Source organism: Castor canadensis, chromosome 1 (assembly GCF_047511655.1).
Source record: "Castor canadensis chromosome 1, mCasCan1.hap1v2, whole genome shotgun sequence".
Classification (NCBI taxonomy): Eukaryota; Metazoa; Chordata; class Mammalia; order Rodentia; family Castoridae; genus Castor; species Castor canadensis.
This window is the reverse complement of record NC_133386.1, coordinates 149,296,693-149,319,825: the sequence shown is the minus strand read 5'-3', so window position 1 is coordinate 149,319,825 and position 23,133 is coordinate 149,296,693. Positions and strand designations below refer to the sequence as shown.

The following is a 23,133-nucleotide window of genomic DNA, read 5'->3' as shown; positions in this document are numbered from 1 at the left end:
GTCCTTTGTTATTTTAATGGTATGAGGGAGAGGGAGACCCGAACCTAGTAAGAGGGAGAGGGAGACCAAGAATCCGTGCTCCCATTCTGCTCTTGACTTGTCACCTGGGGGTTCAAGAACCAGAATGACCTAGGCTTGCAATCCATGAGACAGTGGCAAGCTCCTTCAGCTCTCCAGCTCTCGGTGTTCTCATGTCCGACATCAGGATGTCGGCCTTACATGGATTTGGTGAGGATGCCCTTAGACTATGTGCATAAAGTCATTGATGTGGTGCTGGCGGAGTGGCTCAAGTGGTAGAGCGCCTGCCTAGCAAGCGTGAGGCCTTGAGTTCAAACCCCAGTGCTGCAAAAAAAAAAAAAAAAAAAAAAAGTCATTGGCTTGGCATCGTGTTCAGTAAGTGACACCTGGCGTTGTTGCCTGGATGCTAGTCCTGCTGATTTGATCTCTCATCTGGTTACTCACTCAGGGCCCACTAAGTCCTGTGTTCATCACAGAATCCCTAAGTAGAAAAGAGCCAGGAAAATCAAACTCCCAGTGAGGAATCAAGCCAGAACTGGCTGTGTTCTTGGCAGGAAGCTGTCTCTCCTCCTTTGGCTTCCTTGGTCCCAGGATGTGCTTTTGTTTCCCTGGGATTTTAAAATTTCTTCTCTGGCCCCAGGTCAGATGGCCAATTGACAACCTCTCTGAGCTGCATTCCGGTGTGCCTCTGCTGGTCCATGCTTCCATGCTGAAGTCACATGATTGTCTCTAATGGGATGAGGGATGAGCTGGAGATTTTGGTAGAGCGAGGCCAAATCCCTGTGTGGCTCCAGGAACGAGGATAAATATAGCCAGCATAATTGCACATGCTCTTTTAAGGATTAAAAGTCAGCTTTCGGGCAAGCTGTGAAGCTCCATGACCAGGACAGCAAGGGACACAGTTCCTTTTATAGAGCTAAGGTCAGCACTCCTTGTGCATTGCTGGGTTCCAAGGCCTCCGTGACACTGCTTACATTTGACTCATAAGGTCGCTGCAACCAGTCTACCTGCCATGAGGGCAGGGATGGGTCGGAAGTGCTGCCACCACATCCCAACGGCCAGCACTAAAGGTGCTCAACAAACACTTAAACAAATGAATGAGCTGTGAGAAGATTACATTAAAAAAAAAATACCCTTTAGAGCTAGATTTACGGTCTAGTTGAAAGTAATGTTCCAATGCCAACTTCCTGGTTTTAAAAATGAGTTATGTAACAGTGATGAGAGACGTTGTTGTTGAAGGAAGCAGGGTGATGGGTCCATGGGGCTCTGTACTATTTTTGCAACTTCCTGTGTCTGTAATTATTCCAAAATAAAAGGTTAAAGAAAAAGTATGGCAGTAACCTTTAATCAGCATCATCTAGTACTTGGAGGAGGCAGGGCTGGAGGATGAATTGATTAATTTCCTGTTCAAAGCAATGCTTTTGTTTTATCATTACTTTTATTATTAAATGTAAACACATGATTTATTCCTATGGTCCAAGACTTTAAATGCAGAAACAAGGTATAAGTGGATAGCCTTCATCCTAGCTTCTGCCCACTTTCCCATTAATGCCATGTTAATGTTATTTGTTTTTGTGCTAATTTTAGTGAGCTTATGCTCATACATAAACACCTGAATGTGTATGCATGAATATATATATATTATTCTAATGGCAGCATTTGGGAGACACTGTTCTTTTATCTTACCTTTCTCATGTAACTATATATATATATCTTGGAGGCTTTTCCTATCAGTAGACTGACAGCTTTCTCACCCTTTGTTGTGGCTGTGCCCCATCTTCTTTTATGGCCCCTAATTAGTGGACATTTATGTCATTTTAATCCTTTTGCTTTTATAAGCAATGCTGCAATGAATAATCCTGTTCATCTGTCATTCCCAAGTGAGGGAGTATGTTTGTAGAGTAAATTCCTAGAAGTAGAATTAGGTCAAAGGGTACAAGCCTTACAGTCTTGATAGTGCTAAATGTCCTGTATAGAGCTTGCTCCATTTTACACACCCACATTACTGGTGGGTGTGTAAAATGCTGGTGTAAGTGCAGTGATTTTATAAAAAAAAGTTATTTGGTAACCCCTTTGCGAAGGCTATGGGCCTGTACCCAAGAAAAACACAAATCACAAAATGTTTTGTATACAATTTCAGCTGGCTCAGAGACCCACAAAGGCCATCCAGGAACCCCAGATTAACAAACTCTGGCAGAAGGGACAGCAGTACAGTAAAGAGCAAAGAGTCTTAAGATCTTGGTTTCCTTTATGAGGGAAAGATATACTAATTCTATTTTGTAAGATGCTTGTGAGATACATGCCTCCCTTCTGTAAAGCACATAATATAGTGCCAGGAATACAGAAGGAGCTTAGTATATGGTTTTGTACATCATATATTTGTACACCATGTGCACACACTCACATGCACACAAAGCCTAAAGCTCTGTTTCAGCCTCTGGTTTTCAGGGGTCCCTGTAATAACGGCTGCTGGGTTCCCGACATCAATCACTGGAGCAACCTTCCCCAGGTAGGGAATAAGGAGAATCACCTGAGGGCCTTAATTTAAATGCATTTTCCTAGTTCCATGGAGCTAAAATTTCTGAAAGAAGAGAGAAGAGCTTTGCACTTGGGGATTCTGATCGCACTGAACTTGGTAAAGCAGTGTTAAAGAGTTTGGCAAGTGCTCTCTACTCCCCCTATTTGCAATTCTAGTAGTTCCCATCTTGTGACTTTGCAGGTGGGAGCCTGTACCCGTAGATGGACAGGTGTGGATATTGAGAGAAAGCGTGCAAGTACCCAAGGGAGCCTCCTCTGCATTTATCCACAAAATGCAATTGCTAATGAGGGTAACCTACAGCTTGCTCCCAACTCTGTCAGGGACCTCTCCAAACACCTGGGAGGACAGACAGGCCAGGATTACATGCTGAGGAGGCCTGGGATGGAGGGCAGGGATGGGGGGCATGTCAGACTCTGGCAAATGCCTGACACCACTATGGTGACTACCTGGAAGTTGCTAGGGGCTGGGATGAGGACTGTGCAGGTCCCACAGCTATCATCAGGAGGTCGTGAGGCCACAGGCTTCAGAGCTCCGACTTCTACTGCTCTTGCCCATGTCTGGTGCATGTTCTCTGGGGTGATGACCCAGGGCTAAGATTCTCTGATCTGGCAAATAAAAATACAGGATTCTGTAAACTTCAGATGAACGGCACACAATCTGTTAATACACCCATGCCCCATCAACACTTGAACACCCTTACCCTGATATAAGTGTGCGTTGTTTATCTGAACATCAAATTTAAGTGAGCATCCTGTAATTATCTGGCAATCCCACCTACAGCATCTCTGGGCTGGAGTCCTCCTGTGGTTGTCCTAAGTATGGCACTCCTTGGCCTTGGATGGGCACTGCACTTAGAAGGGTGAAGAGTGAGGATGGACAGGAGAAAGGCAGCCCTTCCCACCTGTGTCTGGGTGGAGACAGAAGCCCATTCATGCTTGCCCTGCATGAACCATGTGACTATTGTCTCTTTTCATCCCCCGAGTGACTCAGTGAGCTAGGGATTGTCATTGTTACTCCCACTTTAGAGATGAGGAGACTGAGGCTTCATGATGGTAAGAACACAGGACTGTTAGCCAAGATCGACCCCTGGGCTTGTGCTCAGTGCTCTAATGCCAGACCTCTGGCGCCCTTCTCTCTGGTAATCCCAAGGGTTTAAGGTGGGAGCAGCCCTCGTTCCCAAATCTTCAGGACAGGAAACATTCCCAGCCTCTTCTGGCACCGGGCCAGGGTCTTATGCAGGCTCACATGCTTGCTGGAGACTCCAGGGTGGGAGGCAGGTATGCAAAGTGGCCTTTGTCCCTGTCTGCCCAGCACAGTGTCCAGGGGCATGAGCCCTGCCATCAGCTGTGGGGGTGCTGCGGGAGGGACCAGGAGTGAGTCATTACTTCACAGGCCCAGCCTGCCCTGAGCCCCGAGCCAGCTGGTGGGCTTCCCTGCCTTTAGCCCCCAGAGCTGGGCTGCAGGGGGCCCTAGAGGAGCTTTGGCTCCAAATCCCAGCCCCTCTTGGAGGAGGCGGGCAGGCGGCTGGGGCTCTGCAGCCAGAGCTCCCTCCGGAGCCAGATGTAACATTGACCTTAAATGGTAAAAGCTCCCCAGAGTGAAGAGAGGCTGGCCAGAGGAGGAAAGGGGAATAACTCAGTTTTAGGTAAGTCATCGCTATATCCTAGAATAACCTGCCTCTTCAGCCTGGAGGGAAGCAGAAGGAAGAAAGCCTTCTCCTCCTTAAAGGTACAGAGTGCTGGCATGGGGCGCTGATCTCTTAACTTTCAGGGGAGTTGACTTGGTGGGACAGCATTTCAGCTGACTTTTTATTGTTGCCTTCTTAAGTTTTAAATAAGAAGTTTAAATAAGAACTTATCGCTCCTAAGTGATACCCTGTTTGTTGGTTGTTGGAAAGCGTGCTTACTTTGGGGTGAAGATGTGGCTTCTCACTGAAGATTCCTATCCTCTAGCTTTCGTGGGGTCCCCTTTGTGGCAATAGAGGGGTCCTGAAACTGTGCAAGGCAACCGGCGTGGAAGGCCTTTCTCCCCTGGGCTTCCTGTGTCTTTCCTCTGCTCCCTTGCACCTCTGTGTTTGTGAACCTGTGCTGGTCCTGCCTGTCTTCACCCTTGACCCTGCTCCTATTTCTGTCCAGGACCCTCCTGTCCTGTGCTCTGGCCGCAGCCTCTGTTTTTATCTTGTCCCCATCTCTCCTTTTGTCTCCAGCTCCCCCCATCTCCTGAGCCTTTTACTGTTCCTTAGAGGAGGAATGTGTCTGTCTGTCTGTCTGTGCCCCAGCCCAGCTCCCCTCCAGAAGCTGGAGTCGGAGCTGTTCCTAGAGTGACCTACACTCAGACTGACTTTCTCCAAAGGGCAGGAAGTGGGAGCCACAGCTGAGGAGAGGCCCAGCAGCCTGGCTCCCTCCTGCGCAGTAAACAGTCATAAAAGCCGGAGAGGCTGTGCAGCCTGTGTAAACAGCAGTGGGGTCTGGGACCCCTGGCCACCACTCTGCCTTCCAGAGCAACAGCTGCTTTTCTCTTTGCAGTCTTCAGGGAGGGAAGTCAGGCAGCCCAGGGCTCAGTCTGAGCTGTGTCTTCTTCAAGGAGAAGGAAGAACCCACCCAGGACTGCCAGGTGGGGGGCACAAGAGAGGAAAGAGTTTCTTTCACCAGGGCCAGTGGTGCATGCCCATGAGGCAGGTGGCATTACCTCCCCCTCCCCCCAACACTTTCACAAAGGAGGAAACTCTGGTTAAGTGACTTGCCTAAGGTCACCAGCAAGAAGAAGCAGAGCTGGGACTTGCACCCAGGTCTGTGTGACTCTAGCCCTGGTTCCTGCCCCTCCACCCAACTGAGTGCCTCCAGTAGCACTTATAGTTCTTAATCTACTGGACAAAATAGTTGTCATTGTCATGTTTGTTTGGTCCACGACTCAGTGTTGTGTGTGCATGGGTGTGCACACGTGTATATGTGTATGTTTGCTGGTGGCTGTCACACTGATGTCCCTTCCTCTGTGATTGATGGTAACTGAAGCATTTCCATGCACTCGCTAATATCATCCGGGAAGGGTGGCTGTACTAATTGTTACGACACAATCAATTATCCCAACAAGCATGTTTTCAGGGGGTGGGGGACGCAAACATGCAGTTCACACAGCCCACCGCCCTCATCTTGTAGCAGAGAGGTATTTGACCAGCATTTGACCCCAGCATCTGACCCCACCTGGCATCGGCCCATCTCTGGAGGCTCTGCTCTTGACTGCTATGCCTATTCATCTCCGCTTTGTCCATTGTCTGAGAGGGCAGTAGGAGAAGCACTGACTCTCTCCCAACACGCTGCATCTAGTGTTGTCACAGTGGTCATGAGCCTCCACAACAAGGCTAGGAGGAATATATCTGTACGTAGATTTCATAGGCGAGGACACTGGGGCTAGAGGGTGCTCAAGGACTTGTCAAGCTCATCCATCCGCCATGTGACAGAGCAGGGGATTTAGTATCTTGGATAGGTTTATTTAGGGCCATGTGATACCTCATACTTGAAAGTGAGTTCCCAAGGGGTCTAGGGGGCCGGTAGTTTTGGGGTGAGGGGTTCTGCAAGTCTAAGACAGGAAGGTGGATCCCTTAGCTGATGGGCTGAGCTACCCAGAACAGGTTCTCAGCTTCCCAAACAGCCCCCACCTCTTCCTCTAAGCCTTCAGAATAAGGCTGGATGGATGTCCCTACTCCCACAGGGGTGGAGACTGACAGCTCCCTGCTGTGTGTACAGTACTCAGAATGACACTGGGAGCCTACTAAGTGCTCAGGATCGACTGTGTTTGAATAAATGGATGTAATGCTTGTAAAGTGTGTCCTGGTTAACCAGCACCCAGGCTTCATTAAGCACGTGTTCCTGACAAACAGATACTGTGGTCAGGCCTGAGAGGATGCAATGTGGGCTCTCTAGTTATCTATCTCCCACAGCCTCCCCTGGGTACCCCACAAAACCTCTGGACTTCCCTCAGCCATCCTTGCTGTGTCTCAACAGTCAGCAGAAGGGTTCTGTTTGCTGCTCAAGGAGAAGTAGAGGACCAAGTGGAAGGGGAGGAGAGCGATTGAAGCCCTTAGCCTCTGCTCCTGCTCCTGCATCTCGGGAGAGGAAGGTAGGGAACTGAATTCAGATATAGGATGTAGTGAAAAAGAGAGAGGGGAAGGAATTGATGTTAATTGAATTGGATGGCAGGACCTGGGCAAGATCTGTTACTAAATTCACTCCTTGTATTAGGGCTCAGCCCTATGGCTATTGGAGGCCAGACTCTGCGTGAGTTCAGGTGACAGCCCAGGTTAGCCTCACTGGATGGGTCTTTGGACCCAGTGTCTCAGAAGAGGTGACAAACCCTGCCTTTTCTGTCAGCCCTTCTCTAGGGGATACAGAAAGCAGGTGACAGTCAGTCAAACCTTCTTTCCCAGCCAGCAATAAACATTAAAAAAAAAAAGTTGGATAAGGAAGGGCTTAATCAAAGCTGGTTAGTTCTTTCAATTACTTTGTGTGTGTGTGTGTGTGTTTCTAGGGTTTGCACTCAGGGCCCTGTGTTTGCTAGGCAGAACTTCTACCACTTGAGCCATGCTCCAGTCCTTTTTGCTTTAGCTATTTTGCAGATAATGTCTTGTGCTTTTGCCTGGGATCAGACTGGACTGTGATCCTCCTGTCTACATCTCCCATGTAGCTGGAATTACAGGCATACATCACCATATCCAGCCCCTCCCTATTTCCTTTTATTCATTTTTTTCTGTTAATAAAAGTCATATATTGGTCCTTACTAAACTTTCTTGGGAAATATAGAAATGAGTGTACATAACAAATTCATAGATAAATATAGAGATGAAACCCCATCCAGCATCTCATCACTCTGAGATAAATACTATCTTTCTTTCTTTCTTTTTTTTTGGTGGTACTGGGGTTTGAACTCAAGGCCTTATGCTTGCTAGGCAGGCACTCTACCACTTGAGCTATTCTGCCAGCCTTCTTTCTTTCTTTGTATTCCTCCATACTATATAAAATTAAGGTCTTACTGAAAACATGGCTTTGTGGTCTGATTTTTAACTGAACATTCCATCATAATCATTTCTCCATCACATTAAAGAGTCTCCAAACATGATTTTGCTATGGTTTTATAATGCTGAGGAATTTGAACTGTGCAACAGTTTAATCAACCTTCCTGTCACTGCCTTTACAAATGCAGGCTTCCTTTGAGACTATCTCAGGGGCACACACAACATGACGGCTTTTCCACATTGGTAGCATTTGGGGACTCAGCTCACAGAGGTGGGCTTGTGCCATGTGGCCCTCAGTGTGGGCTTATTCTGCAAGGTGATTGTAAGTAGGACGCTGGTTTTGTCTTATACACACAATCACATGTCAGAATGCTATTGTTTTTTTCTTGTTCTTTTTTTGCACCAAGGAGGAATTGCTCTATTTGAGGTCCAGTAACTAGCTATCCAGCTTTGTCTGGGAATGAGAATTGCTAGAACCAGGACATGCTCAAGGAGGTCCAGAAGTTGTCACTCCCCTTTGAACTCAGCATACTTTTGACATCTTTCTGACACTTGCTTGTTTCTCTTCTTGACAAAATGATAGCAGGTCTTGGCACAGAGCCTTTGCCAGGCAACAGCTGGAATGTAATAACTGTTTTCGTTACTTTATTTTTATCAAAATCTATTTGTGGTAAGTGGTACTGAATTTTAAATAAGAGAGGGACATAAAGTTTCCCTTTTAAATAAATGGCATGACAGTAGTCCCCAGGGCTTTGAGTGCTTGCTGTGTGCCAGGTGCTGTTCAAATGCTTTACCTGCAGTAGCTCATTTAGTTCCCATGGCAGCCCCCGGAAGCAGTTACAGATAAGGAAGTAGTATATAGATAGGAAACTGAGGCACAGACAGCAGTGGACAAGGAACTTGCCCAACACACCAAGCTAGTACATGGCAGAGCTCGGATTTCAGTCTCGGTGACTTTGAGGCCCATTGCTAGTGAAAGGAAAGAATATTAAGTATTAAATAAACAGGTGGAACCGGACGTGGCAAGAATGGTGAGAGTCGTGTACAATGAGTCAAATTTGGGTAGCATTGGCTTGGTGGGATGGGGTACTCAGTGAGGGCAGGGTGTGGGGGATGCTGAGCCATCCCAACAAATCAAGGGAAATTTAGGAATTCATGGGCCATCGGGAGGGGCTGCTCAAAGCAAGCCTGTAGGTTTAGGGTGTGGTTCCCAGAGTGGCCTCCCTAGCCTCCATGTCAGTTCTGCTGCTGATCTGCCAACAGGAGGATAGTTCCAGAAAGCCTGAGGCTCTTGGCTCCTCAGAAGGAGAAAGCTTAAAGACCTGGATGTCACTTGTATAGGTGTGTTCCAAAGCGCAGTGCGCCTGAGTGGAGAGATGGTACAGTGTTCACCAGCAATTCCCTCATCATCGCATGGGAAATGGCAGCTCGTGCTGCAGACAGCGAGTGCCCCGCTGGGAAGTGTGGTCCTTGGACTGATCATGTGCCCCCATCACTGACCGGCTGTATTCCTCACAATGCACCAATCGCTCAAGCCTCAGTTTTCTGTAAGAATGAGAGTGTGCACTGGGAAAGGCTGAAGCCCTTAGCCTTAGTGTGTGTACTTAGCAGTCAGCACACACCAGCTATTCTTGGTTCTACCACCAGTCTGTTCCACTTCAGAGGTGCCATCAAGAAGACTGGGTTTGAGGCTCTGACCATCCACAATCCCAGGTCCAGTTCTCACCTGTATAGACAACCCAAAGGAGGTAAAGGACTTTTTCTTTAGGTGAGGAAAAAGTGCCTTTGGCACCTGATGGAGTCTTTAAGATGGAGTCCCTTAAGTTCTGAGGCCTATTGGATTCAGAGACTAAAGCAGAAATTGGACAAGATGGGTTACATGGACAGACAATCAGACTTTCTAATAGTGCATCAAGCAGACATATCCCCAACCCCATACACCCCTGCGGTGGAGGCAGGGCCTTGAAGCCTCAGAGCATGGAGCAGAGTAGAACACTTATTTCCTGCATCCTGCTTCTTCCCCAGGGAAAGGCTGCAGGAAGGCCTGAGCTGTGGATATGAATATGCTTTGGAGCTCACTACAGAGCCGTTTCTCGGGACTGTTACACTCTTGGACGTGCAGTGAGGTCCTGGCTCATGCTCAGTTGCCAATCTGGTCTCTCAGGTGATGTGCACCTCGTTACACTTGTGCCATGCCCTAGTGAGAGACAGGGAGGGTTGAGGCCGCAGGGTCTGCCTTTTCCACTTGATGGGAGCTCATTGTTTCTTCTTCAAAGATGCCTGGTGGGGGACTTGCTTGGCATGGCCTTCTCTGAATAAGACAAGCATCCTTCTAGAAGTATCTGGAGTGATCTGTTTTCCGACCAAAATTCTATTTAAATAACTCCAGACAGGAACCGAATGATCTCTTATCTCCTCCTTCTTTTGGATTACTTCCTTCAGGTAGCCAAGAGGAAAGAGGAGAATGGGCCACTGTTGTTTGAGCATGGTGTATGTGGCAGCATTTTATATCTAACATTTCACTAAACCCATATGTTAGCCATTTCAGAGACAGTCACGAGCAAACAGACACAGGGAGGTTCAGTCACTTATCTAAGACCACTAACTAGTAACTAGTCTTTTTTTGTTCGCTCGTTTGGTTTGGTTTTTTGAGGCAGAGTCTCACTGCCCAGACTGGCCTAGAATTTGAGATCCTCCTGAGTGCTGGGATTACAGGCATTTAATATCATACCTGGCTACTAGCGACTAGTAAGTGAAGAGTGAGGAGTTAAACCAACAACCACCAGACCCCCAGTTCGCAGCTCTTTGAGACTCTCTGGCTTACACCTTGGATGCAGGGCAGAGCAAGAATACCCACCTTTTGTTGTTGCTCCTACAAGAACCAAACCAGAAGGCCCCAGGGCTGTTGCTCAGAACAGAGGCCCTGAGCTCTTAGGCAGGAGTAAGGCCATCCATGCCTGCTCTACTTTGCACCTCTTGTCCTCTTTGAGTAGGTGACAGTCTTTATTGGCTCTCATATCCCTATTCATGATCAAATCCTTCTATTTAGAAGGAAAACACAAGTCTAGAATTGTGAGCTTTATACTGGCAAGAACTGTCATGCCCTCCTCTGTCAGCGTACAGTGACTTCTGTGAGTCTATGGCTCACCAAGGTTTCTGCCTCAAAGTTCATAGGTTTCCCATGGTCACCAGAGGCAGTTGAGAGTAGCAGATGGCCTGGGTTCCAACACCAGCTGCATAGGTTACAGTGTGACTGCAACTCCCCTCACCTATAAATGAGGGCTAATGGTAGTAATAGGACAGCCCAAAGGGAAACTGAAGATGAAACGGCTGGTTATGTCTAAAGTATGACACACATCTAAATGCTCAATAAGTAATATAATAATTGTTGGAGCCCAGGTTAACAAGCACACAGGACTCCTCTATTTTGGGACCTAAATGATCCAGTTTCCCAAGGACTGTCTTGTCTTGATATTTTCAACCTGTTTGTGGATTGGCTCCCTGGTCAAAAGACTATAATGTCCTCCTGAGTTTCTTATCTGAGACCCTTTCTTCTTTCTTAGCTGAGGTTCAATTGGTCTGTAATGTAACTTCGAAAGTGATAATAAGGAGGACACATGTTTTCAGGAGGAACCTGGCTACTTGGCATCTAATAGGCTCCCCTAAGGAGCACCATCTTTGATCCTGGGCCTATCCTAAGCTTGGTTTGTGAGTTGGAAGAGACTGCCTCACAATAATCAAACTCACAAAGACTTAAACAATTCTGAATGTCGGTGTGCTAACTGAGTGTGAGAGAGCAAAATTCCTGAGAGATAGAGATTTTGGTGGAAGGCAGTAAATTCAGAGGGGTAACACCTAAGCCATGATGTGGCCCAAGCAGACAGACTCCCACAGAACCAGGAGGGAGACTCTTTCCTCTGGGAAGGTTAGGAGAGTCTCTTTTTGCTGTAGAAAAGTACTGTACAAATGGTGGCACTCACATAGCCTGTCTCCATGTGACACACAAGGAACTCCTCAGGTTCTCTTTGTTGGTTACAGTTCCTTGGTTATCAAGTTTCAGACCCCATGTGGGCTACCACAAGAGAGAGTTTTGATTTATTGGAAGGTGTTTTGGAGATTCAAGGGAAGAAGCAGACAGCCAAGCCTCAGGAAGAGCAGCTATGGGGGCTGCCGAGGCAGCTGCCAACCTCTCTAGGGCACAGGCTGTCTAGTCAAAGGTTTGTTTATAGTACATCTTATTAGAGATTTAAAAAAAATTTTTTTAAACATGCACTTCCAATTTATATATATTTATTTTTTAAATTCTATTTTTTATTCTATTGACAGTATAGCCACTGAAATTCAAACTATGATCTTATTTTTTGTTTGTTTTGAGACTGGCCTGGAACTCATGATCCTCCTGCCTCTGCCTTATATATTTCTTTATTTTAAATCATATTCATGAGCTATTATATTTTTAAAGTGCTATTTTATTTATTTATTATTCTTTTTTCAAAATTGTACTGGGAATGCCTTGTGTCATTTACAAATGTTCTTACAATATATCATAGTTGAATTCACCCCCTCCATCATTTTCCTTTATCTTCCCTTCCCCCATTCCTGGAATAGTTTCAGCAGGAGCTATTGTATTAATGTCAAATATTTTACAAAATGTAAAAACAGAATTTTTTTAAGAATGAGGAAAATGAAGTAGTATTATAAATATCATACTAAAAAAACAGTGCCAACAACATTTCTGATTTCCTAAAAAAAAAAAAAGGTATCCTTTAGCAAGAAACATGTGACTAGTTATGGATTATTTTTTTATTTTGGCAGTACTGGGGTTTGAACTCAGGTCCTTCTGTTTGTTTAGCAGGCACTCTACTGTTTGAGCTATACCCCCAGCCCAATGCTTTATTAGTTTTTAAAATCTTGGTTTGGCATTTAGGATAGCCTCTGACTTTAATGACTGTTATGGCTGAAAGAGACATTTTATCAATCAGGGTCCCACAGGAACCAATCCAGGCCAAATGGTTCAAGCATCTTCAACAAATAGGCTACTTACAGCTGTGTAGGAGCCCACAAGGATGATGCCCAGCCACCAAAAAGAGAACATCAGGAAGTCCAGCCCCAGCAGGAAGGGGCAAGAGAAAGAAATGGCATTGCTAGAAGCCAGTAAGCCTGGGAGCCAGGGAAGGAGGTCCCTTCCTGTCAGAGATGAAGTGGGAGGGAATGGGAAAAGGACACCCAACTCTCTCTATCTCTTGCTGGTCCATTGGCCAAACCCAGCCAGCGAGGAAAGAAGGCCAAATGATACCATCCATGGTGTCACTCTGGAGCAAGGAACAGAACCTGCTCAGGACAGGGCAGGAGAGAAGGCAGAGGATACCCAGTTCAGACACCTCAAGTGGAAAAGGGGTTCCTTCTTTCTGAGTAGATGCTAAATTTTCAGTTTTATCTACCAGCTTGCAAACATTTTGAGAGATGCTTGCAGTTTTAGTTCAGTATCTTCATTTCACATTTTATTTTTTTTTTGCAGGAGACTTGTAAACCACATGCCTGTTTTAGTTTGGTTAAACTAAGTGTATTTCACTAATCCACCTGGGCACATATAACCTATGTCACCTTTCACTGAAAGCAAATGAATACACAGGTACTGGGTTGGTGTCTGAGCGTTATGGAATCCCCGCTGTGCCATGCCCTTAGGAGTCTCACAACCAGATGTGACTGTGACCTCTCACCATATGGACTGAATAAGGGCACCATCGCCAATCTGTTTAATAAATATTAAGGAAGTTTCATTTGTTCCCACTTTCTAATAAAAACAGGTACCGTTTCAAATTTTCTTCCTGTAGTCCATGGGCATGTAAAATGACTACAGAGACCACTGCTCTAGGGCATTGGCCACCTTGACCAGCTCCAATGGCTCCTAGCCTCTGTCTAAGTTTTTAGGAGCCAGATCTCAACAGGCCTGGCATGGGAATGATAGCCATGAACAGTGATCACGATTATGGGACACAGATGTGGCCTTGGGGAGTCATCCTGTGTGTACAGAGGTTCCTCAAGAAAGGGAAATTGCTGAAATCAAGTGTCTTTAAAGGATCTTGTTACCTACGAAGTTGTCATGGCCTTTCTGTCCTGCCTTCTGGAGGTCTCTGTCTGTAAACCTCCCCACTCCTCAGCAAATACAGAGAGAATTTCCTGGGCTTCTTCCACACATACCTCATCATATCCTTTGCACGTGGGGCTTTCACCTCTTAATACTTTGGAAGGCAGCCCTATGTATAGCCAACATTCCCAACACACATGGGCATCACAGGACTTTCCCTCACTTGGGGACAAACTGACCTCAGGCCCACTGGGCACAGCAGAGGAAAATGGATGTGGCTGCTAATGGGCACCTTAGATTCAGAAACACTTGGCAAGTTGTCCCCATTTTGCCATCATTCCTATAGTTTAGAAAGTACGAAAATTGCTGAGGCACACAAAGAAAGAGAGCCCAGCTTTTTAGAGCCCAGGGAGGAAGGCTCCATTTGCTGAAATCTACAGTGATTCATTTCATGTGACAGTAGCAAGAAGAGTATTAATGTACATATTATTACTACCCTGTGACTAGCGTTTATCAAGCACCAGTGAAATACTATGTTAAGGGCCTTACATGTATTGATTCCTGTTTTTTCCACACCCTGTGAGATGGGTTATGTTATCTCCATTTTACTGATGAGAAAACCAGGGCTTTGGAAGGTTGAGGGTTCGCTAAGAACTACACACGGTGGGAAGGTGCCAGAGCCAAGGCCATATTGCTGTTGGTGTAAAGCACCTGCAACCCATCAAGAGATGGAAATTCCCTCTGCCAGGAGGGAGCAGAGGCTGAGCCAGTAAGATTTCAAAAAGGTTAGTTTATTAGTTTATAGAGGCTATTAGGGCAAACTACACTGGAGCAAGTTTATAGTAAGTTCTTGGTAGATAGTGAATGGATGGGTGGGTAAATGGGTGGATGGATGGATGGATGGATGGATGGATGGATGGATGGATCCATCATGGTTTGAAGACAGTGAAAGTCTTTTTAACAGTCATACCTGGTGCCACTTCCTGAGCTGAAATGATGAAGACATAGAAGAAGTTCTAGGCCTGGTTCTGCCTCCAATGCACGCTGTGCTCTTGAACAAATCATTTCTCCTTTCTGAGGCTTCAGTTTCCTCATCTGTGAACTGTTCATTTACAGAGCAACTGTTCATTGCTCTGATATGGAGGCCATATCAGAGCAATTTTTGTGGCAGACACTGTGTTTGTGACAAGGAAGGGGACTGCAAGAGTATCAGTAGAGACAATGTTGATGTTCATTCTCTAAAAACCCCTGCAGTGACTTTGGCGACAGTTGGACTAGCATCAGGTCCCAAATAAATGCAAGGCTCTGCTGAAGGAACCATTTACTGCTGAGGAGATTGCCTCTTCCCTCTGTTTTGTTAACAAGGCCCTTAACTCATGCTTTCAGACGTTCACTGCTCAGATCAGAACAGATGGTCTTGGTTGTGTCACTAACAAAGGCACTGCTAGAGCCCTGGTTCCCCTTCCGTCATGCTATTGGACTCTCTGCTACAAGTTCTCTGGCTTTGGGAGCAGGTGTGTGTGGCATCTGGGAACAGGAGCTGGGAGCATCCACACTGGAGGTCAGTTCCTTAGAAGGGATGAACCTCATAGGCATCAGTAATGGGGAGAGGGGTGGACAGGAGGCCCTGGATACTTGGATACCCCTTCAAAACCCCCTAAGTGGAGGAAACCTGGTTAACCTGATGAGACCCGGGAAAGTGTTCACACAGCTAGCTAACGCTGCACAGCATTTGCTTTCACTGTATCTCCTTGACCTTTCCTGAGGACCACAGAGCCTGTTGACCAGAGAGTCAGTCATGCACTGTAGGTAGCAAAGCCACACCCACTTCTCCCCTCATATCACACCCCCACCCCAGGCATTTTTTGTGGGCCCCAGGCAATTTTGCCTTCATGGATCCCTTTCTCCTTATGGGAAATATTAAAAATTGGATTTTATGACTATGCTGGCAGAAAGCTAAATATACTACCATTACTTATTAAAACATTTTCTTTGACCTAAGAATCTACTTTTTTTTTTCTTCTGATTTTGGAATAAAAACATTTTATAGGCCTCAGCCCTATTCCTAGTGCACCTAATGGATAGTTAGCCCTGTCCCCGCTGCCTCCTTATCCAAACTCTAGTCTAGCACCAGGCAGCATCAGCATCACTGGGAAGCAGGTGAGAGATGCAGAATCCTGATGGCTGCCTCAGATCTGCTGCATCACACTCTACATTTGAACTGGGCCCCAGGCAACTGTCTTCACATGACAGGACTGCCTGCACACTGTCCCCTGGTACTCTGGGAATATCTGGGCCATAAGACACACACACACACACACACACACACACACTGATCCCCCAAGTCACAGCAAGAAGTTTCATGACAGAAAGTCCTATATGGAAGATGCAATGAAGTGCTGAGAAGTCCTGCATGCTCCTGTGTTCCCAAGCCCCTCTTCTCCCTTACCTCCATGATACTCTCCCTGCTCTCCTGGCCTCAGGGGAGAAGTGAGACAGGGAGGTGACCCCAATCTTAGGCTCCATCTTCTAGAGTGTGGTTGAGGAAATGGGTGAGATGATCAGAGCTTGTTGGCTGAGATCTGTGCTGACAAATTCACCAAGGGTCTCTGTGGGCACACCTTGTGCAAGGGGACCTGGAGATGACTAAGTCACACGAATATGACACATACGACAGACCAAGCAGCACTATGTATCTAAGGACAGGGAGATATTTAAGTTGAGCTTAGAAGATAAGAGAAATGAGTAGGTGGGATTGTGGAAGGTAGGTAAGAATTGGAAGGTCTTCTAGGGAAATGGCAGGGGAGTGGGAACATGCAGAGAGAGGTGCTGAGTGAGAGCCAGTCGGATGAACGAGGCACAGCACACACAGAGCCAGGAGAGATGGTTATGAGGGATAAGATCAGAGGACAATTAGGATCAGATTGCAGAGGGCTTTGAAGGTGGAATGAGGAAGCCGGGACTCAATCTTCAGGCAGCAGGAAGGTAAGGAGTCTTCTCTGCTATCTTTGAGAACAATCATAGTGGTAGAACATGGACTGAGAGGCAAGAGATGAGGTCATCAAATTGAATTCACTGGCCTCATCCTTAATAAATCACCAGAAACAGAGGTCTGAAGGGGGGAAGGTTCTGATGGACCAGTCCTGTGTTATAGACACAACTCCCACAGCAAGGTCAACCATCTCCATCCAGCACAATGAAGATGCTGCTGATACCGGGAGGGGACTGTGTACCAGATGGGCCACACTGCAGTGTCCCCCACAAAGCACCATGTGCCAAGTACTTTACGCAATTCATCATCTCAACAATTCAGACACAGAAACTATTACTTCCATTGTATAATGGAGGAAACTGAGGTGTAGACTAACTTGTGTTCCCTTCCCACCTCTTGAACATTTTCTGTTTTATGCTATTAGCATCTTTCAGGGAGGCAAAGTGAGGCCATTGAGAGGCAATATGACTGGGCTCAGCTAGAAAAAAAATGTGAAACAAATCATATGCTCACAAAGATTGAGTCACTTGGGCTGGATAAAGTAGCTCATACCTGTAATCCCAGCTACTTGGGAGGCAAAGATAAGAGGATTGTGGTTTAAGGCTAGTCCAGGCAAAAAGTTAGCGATAACCTATTTCAAAGAGCAAGCAGGGTGTGAGGGCACGTGCATGGGTAGAAGGATCACGGTCCCAGGCTGGCCCTGTACAAAAACACAAAAGTCTATTCAAAAAATAACTAAAGCCAAAAGGACTGGGAGTGTGACTTAAGTTGCAGAGTTTTTTCTTTAGGCCAGAGACACCCAAACTATTTAAATCAGAAACCTTTGACATGGTTATAGAGCCTGACCCCTTAATTGTTAGAAGATTGGCCAGTCGGTAAGAGGCAGAGCTCTCCTTCTCTACATCACTTCTGCTCTGTGAGCGAGGCAACTGGGAGTCTTGGCCAATGCAGATGGTGCAGAAGGTGATTCCTAGACATGAGAGGGGACCTAGACAAAGATAGCCAGCCAAATGCTTCCCTGCAGACAAACTTACTGAACTTCTCCACTTGCCCACCCTTAGGGAGGTGTGGCACAAGAGGGCGAGGGCATTGGTGAGTCAGGGAAGAGAGAAGAAGGGGCAGTCCCCACACGGGATGGGCAAAGCACTGAGGTATGCTGGGGATGACACATCTTCATGATGATAGAGTTTCTGGGAATCCCAGAAGAATTTTAGGAGTGAAAGACCAGTCCCTGTAGGAATGGCTCTCTCTGGCATCAGCAGCTACCAGAGACTCCCCTGGTGATTCTACCTCCCCAATGTTCATTTTCAGGAATGAAGTTGTAACTCGGTGACAGGGCCACTCAGGCCACTTCTCCAAGGGGCTGTTTCTGCCCTTTGAAGCTTGTTGCTGGGTTAAAGACCTCCGATTTAGCAACAGCAAGTTGAGGCGTAAATCTCAAGGATTTTCTGTTTGGGAAGCAGCTTCCAAACAGAGAGGGAGTGGGCAGAAGCAAACAGAACCAGAAGAATTAACAGTGGCCCAGCTCAAAGTTAGGGTCTGACACAGGGCATGCTGTATAAGTAGGGACATTTTAGAAACATTCCCAAGAGCCTGGTTCAGCCCAGGATGGATGGCAATTTTAGATGTTCTGACTACTATTTTTGGAACCTGAACCACATTAATTCACTACTGCTCCAAGTGGTGGGCAGCCAAGGAGACCTTCAGGACCCAAGGGCTGCTTCCCAGCCCAGTGCTGGTGCCGTCTGCCCAGAATCTACAGGCCAGTGACCAAGCCCTCCCTGCCGGGGGTTCTGTGCAGCTCCTGATTGTACCCACAGCAACCAACACCAGCTTCTCCAAAGAGAACCCTTCATGAACTTACAGAAGGACGAACTGCCGTCTTAAGGAGAGACTCAATGTTCCTTAGGAATATTGTTCAGCTTGGACTCTGGCTAAGTCTGCAGTTAGAAAAACAGGTATCAGAACAAGAAATATCTAGAAACTTCTCCATATTTCTCTCCCCAGATATGGCTGAATAAGCAGGGAACCAACATTTGCAGGGCTCAGGGCCACTTTTCCTGCTGAACTGAAATTCCCTTTCACAAGCCCATCAGCAGCAGAGCTGCCACAGGCAGGGGAATACAGCAGTGTGTGATGCCCTTACCTGGTCACATCTGGAGAGGCTGAAAGGGGAATGGCACCGAATGTGTTCTGAAGTTTGCAGAAGAAAGTCCAGAGCTGTAGAGCTGGTGTGCTTTTAATAGCTCACGTTCCTCTCTTTTTCCACAGTTGGTCCTTCCTGTGGAATGGCAAACAGGACTTGGTATGTCTGACTGTGAATGACTCCTGTTCTTGAACTTTTTTTTTTTTTGGCGGTACTGGGACTTGAACTCAGGGCCTCACACTTGCTAGGCAGGTGCTGTACCACTTGAGCCACTCCACCAACCCTTTTGTTGTGTGTTGAGTATTTTTGAGGTAGGGTCTCACAAACTATTTGCCTGGGCTGGCTTCCAACAATGATCCTCCTGATCTCTGCCTCCCGAGTAGCTGGGATTACAGGCGTGAGCCACTGGTGCCTAGAAAGCCTTATTTCACAGAGACATCAGGGTGAGACCTACGAGATACCATCCCCTTTTTTCCCCATGCTTGTAAAAACACAACATCCATTTGAATGTCTTTACTGGCAGAATTCCAAATGCCTCACAAAAAACCGATCCTGTGGTAGGGACTGTTGATCGTGGTTGAGTGCGGTGCGTGGGTGTGCACACGCGCGCGGATAAACCTGTATGCTTCTAGAGCGTCTCGAACTGCTGCCTTGTAGCTCTCACTGTCGGTGCTTGTACTTGTGTATTTGCTGCTCTGTCTCTCACCCTTGAGCTGAGTGGTCCCATCTGCCAGGTTTATGACTCCACCGAGTTCAGCATTTGTAGGTGCTCATGGATATTTTCTCAGTGGAAGAATGGATGCGTGATCTGCACTTGCATCTTGACGGACTTGTCTTTCTTTTCCAGTGGAGTCTGGCCTCCTTGTGTTTGTCTCTCAGAACCCACGTCCCTTCATCTCTTACTGTTCCTTCTAGCTTTTTTCTTGTCTCCACCTTCTTCACTTCTCCCCACTTAACCCCATTCTACACGCAAACTCCATCAATTTGCCTCATCCATTTTTCTTGCATTATGTACACTCAGGGATTTTAGAAGTAGAAGAGAACTTAGAAATGATCTAGCTTAATTTTCACCTTTTATGTTTGAGGAAACTTTAGCTGGTTAGAACTAAAGCTAGCTTTCTCTGCCTCTCTTTCTCAACATTTATTTTTTATTTTAAAACAGTTTTGGGGGCTGGAGGTGTGGCTCAAGTGGTAGAGTACCTGCCTAGCAAGAGGGAGGCTCTTAGTTCAAACTCTAGCACTGCCAAAGAAAACACCAGCTTTATTAATTACCATAAAATTCACTTATTTAAAGTGTAGAATCCACTGGTTTTTATTTTAAGAGAGTTATGTAGCTATCATCACCATCTAATTCTAGAATATTTCCATCTCCCCAAAAGAAACCTCATGCCAATTCACAGTCACTTTTCCATTATTCTCCCCATCCTGCCAACCCTAGGCTAAATTACTTTCTAGCTCTATAGTCTTTTCGATTGTAGACACTGAACATAAAAGGAGCTTACAATATGTGGTCTTTTGTGACTGGCTTCTTTCACTTAGCACAATGTTTTGGAGGTTCATCCTTTCACTCATGTCATATTTTATAATGTATCAGTGCTTCATTTATAAGTGAGCAGTATCCAGTAACCCATTGGTTACTTGTTGAACATCTGGTCTATGTCCACCTTTTGACTGTTATGAAACATGCTGCTCAGAACCCTGTCTGCGTGGTAGCATGTGGACATGCGTTTTCATTTCTCTCGAGTATACACCTCGGAGTAGAACTGGTGGGTCAATATGAAAACTTTGTTTAACCTTTAGAGGCACTGCCAGACTGCTTTCCAAAATGTCAATACGTTTACTGTGTATATCAGCAATACGTAAGTGCTCCAGTTCATCCACACTGATGTCAACACTTGTTAGCTGGCTTTTTAATTTTAGCTACCCTAATGGGAGTGATTTGGTATCTCAATTATTGCTTTTATTTGCATATCCCTGGTGGTTAATTGGCCATTTGTTTACATTATTTGGATATGACTATTCAAAGCTTTCACCCATTTATAGATTATGTTGTCTTTTTATTATTGAGTTGTAAGAGTTCTTTTATATATATACATATATGCTTTTATATATACTTTTATTTTGGTGGTACTGAGGTTTAAACTCAAGGTCCCACACATGCAAGGCAAGGTCTCTAGCACTTGAGCTATGCTTCTGGCATAAATATACTTTTTGAAAAGACTTTCTCTTATTCTGTGGGTTAGCTTTTCACTTTCTTGATAGAATCATTTGTAGCACAAAAGTTTTTATTCTAATGAAGTCCAACTGATTTATTTTTCTTTTGTTGCCTGTGTTTATGATGTTGTATTTAATAAGGTATTATCTAACCCCAAAACACAAAGAATTTTAGTTTGGGGGTTTGGAGTAGGGCTCAAGCAGTACAGCACTTGCCTAGCAAGAACAAAGACCTGAGTTCAAACCCCAGCACTAAAAAAAAAAAAACCAAAGAAACAAAAAAAACCAATTAGTTTTGGCTCTTCCATTTCAGGTTTTTGTGTTTGGTGTAGGAAGAATCCAACGTTCCTTATTTGCATGTGACTATCCAGTTGTTCTAGAACCATCTATTGAAAAAAAGCTAAATTTTTTTGGCAATAAAAGTAATAGTAAAGTTTTTTAGGAAAGGAATTTAGTATAGCAAGATAAAAGTGGGGTGAAATGGGGGGAAAGGGAAAAACATTTTCTGCTCCTCATGCAGGAAATGGGAGTGGAGACTTACAAGAAGACTGTTCTTTTTCCCACTGAATTGTCTCACACCCTTGTCGAAATCTCCTGGCTATGAATGTAAGCATTCACTTAGAAACTCTTAAATCTGTTCTACTGATCTACACATCTCTTCTTTTTCAAGGCTGTTTTATTGATTCATTACAATTCCATATGAAATTGGAAATTTCTGCTTGTCGATTTTTGAAAATGTTTTCAAAAATGTTAATTTTTACCCTTCAAAAAAGGCAGTTATGTTTCTGAAAGAGATTGTGTTGAATCTGTAGATGAATATGGGGAGTAGCTCTACCTTAACAAAATTATTAAGTCCTCTAACATATGAATACGGGATGTCATTCCATCCACTTAGGTCTTCTTTAATTTCTTTTCAACTATGTTTTTAACTTCCATAAAATAAAATTTGCATTTATTTCATTTTGTGTATTCCTAAGTATTTTATGTGATTGTGAATGGAAATGTTTTCTTACTTTCATTTTCAGCTCATTCATCGCTAGTGTATAGAAATATAATTGATATTTTTATATCAGTCTTGGACCCTAAACTCTTACTAAACCCATCCTAATAGTTTTTTTGGTGGATTGCTCAGAATTTTCTATACACAAGTTAGTATCATTTGTCAGTTGAGCTTTACTTCTTCCAGGGCAGAATTCTTGGGGCCTAATCCAAAGCCTTTTTATTTCATTGGAAAGGTCCTGAGGGGAGCTTTGTGGTTGGCCTAGAAAAACACTAAAGCAATTATTCTTCAAATTTCACTGATGTCAACCTCAAAGATTAGGAGTTTGAAACAGAGCTGAATTTAAATATGATGTATCTCAGAAAGCATATCAATAGCTATATCGGTATATTAGGGTTTCCATAGGAAAATGCAATAGACCGGGTGGCTTAAGCAACAGAAACACATTTTCTAACAGTTCTGGAGAAGGTCCAAGGTCAAAGTGTCAGCAGCTTTGATTTCTCCTGCTTTGCCGTCCTCTCCTTCTCTTCCTCTTCTTTCTCCTTTCTTATTCTTCTTTATGATATTGGAGATTGAACTCAGAGCCTACCACTTGAGCCTTGTCCCCAGTCCTTTTTGCTTTTTAGTTTGTTTTTCAGATAGGGTCTTGCATTTTTGACAGGCTAGTCTTGGATCTCAGTCCTCCTACCTTGGCGTCTCTGGAAGCAGGGACTATAGGCACTTACCACCACACCACCACATGGTGCTGGTTTGATTTCTTCTGAGGCTTTTCCCTGGCTTGTAGATGGCACCTTCTTGCCATGTCCTCACAAGATGTTTTCCTCCGTGCATTACACCCCTGGTGTCTCTGGGCATCCAAATTCCTCTTCTTATAAGGACGGCAGTCAAATTGGCTTAGGGCCCACCCTAATGGCCTCATTTTAACTTAACACCTCTTTAAAGGCCTTATCTCCAAATACAGTCATATTCTGAAGCATTGGGGCTTAGGGTTTCAGCATAAGAATTTGGGGGGAGCACAATGCAGCCCGTAACAATGGCCTTCATGGCTTTCCTCCAAGAGATCTGATGTCCGCTTAGTTGAAAATTTATGAAGAAACACATTCACCACGACCACCCAATGACAGGGAT

General features: G+C 45.3%; 1 protein-coding gene across 5 annotated transcripts in view; it reads left to right on the top strand.

Annotated features, from left to right (window-relative positions):
- Positions 1–3,946: 3,946 nt before the first annotated feature.
- Positions 3,947–23,133, top strand: part of Irag1 (inositol 1,4,5-triphosphate receptor associated 1) — a 113,309-nt gene continuing 94,122 nt past the window's right edge. Inside the window, exon 1 of one of the 5 annotated variants that reach the window (XM_074041345.1) lies at positions 3,947–4,202. In XM_074041345.1, the coding sequence (XP_073897446.1) occupies positions 4,136–4,202 (67 nt within the window). In that variant the 5' untranslated portion in view covers positions 3,947–4,135. Of the gene's footprint in view, positions 4,286–23,133 lie in introns of all 5 variants that reach the window. The other 4 variants (XM_074041339.1, XM_074041334.1, XM_020184350.2 and 1 more) reach the window with 4 other exon arrangements.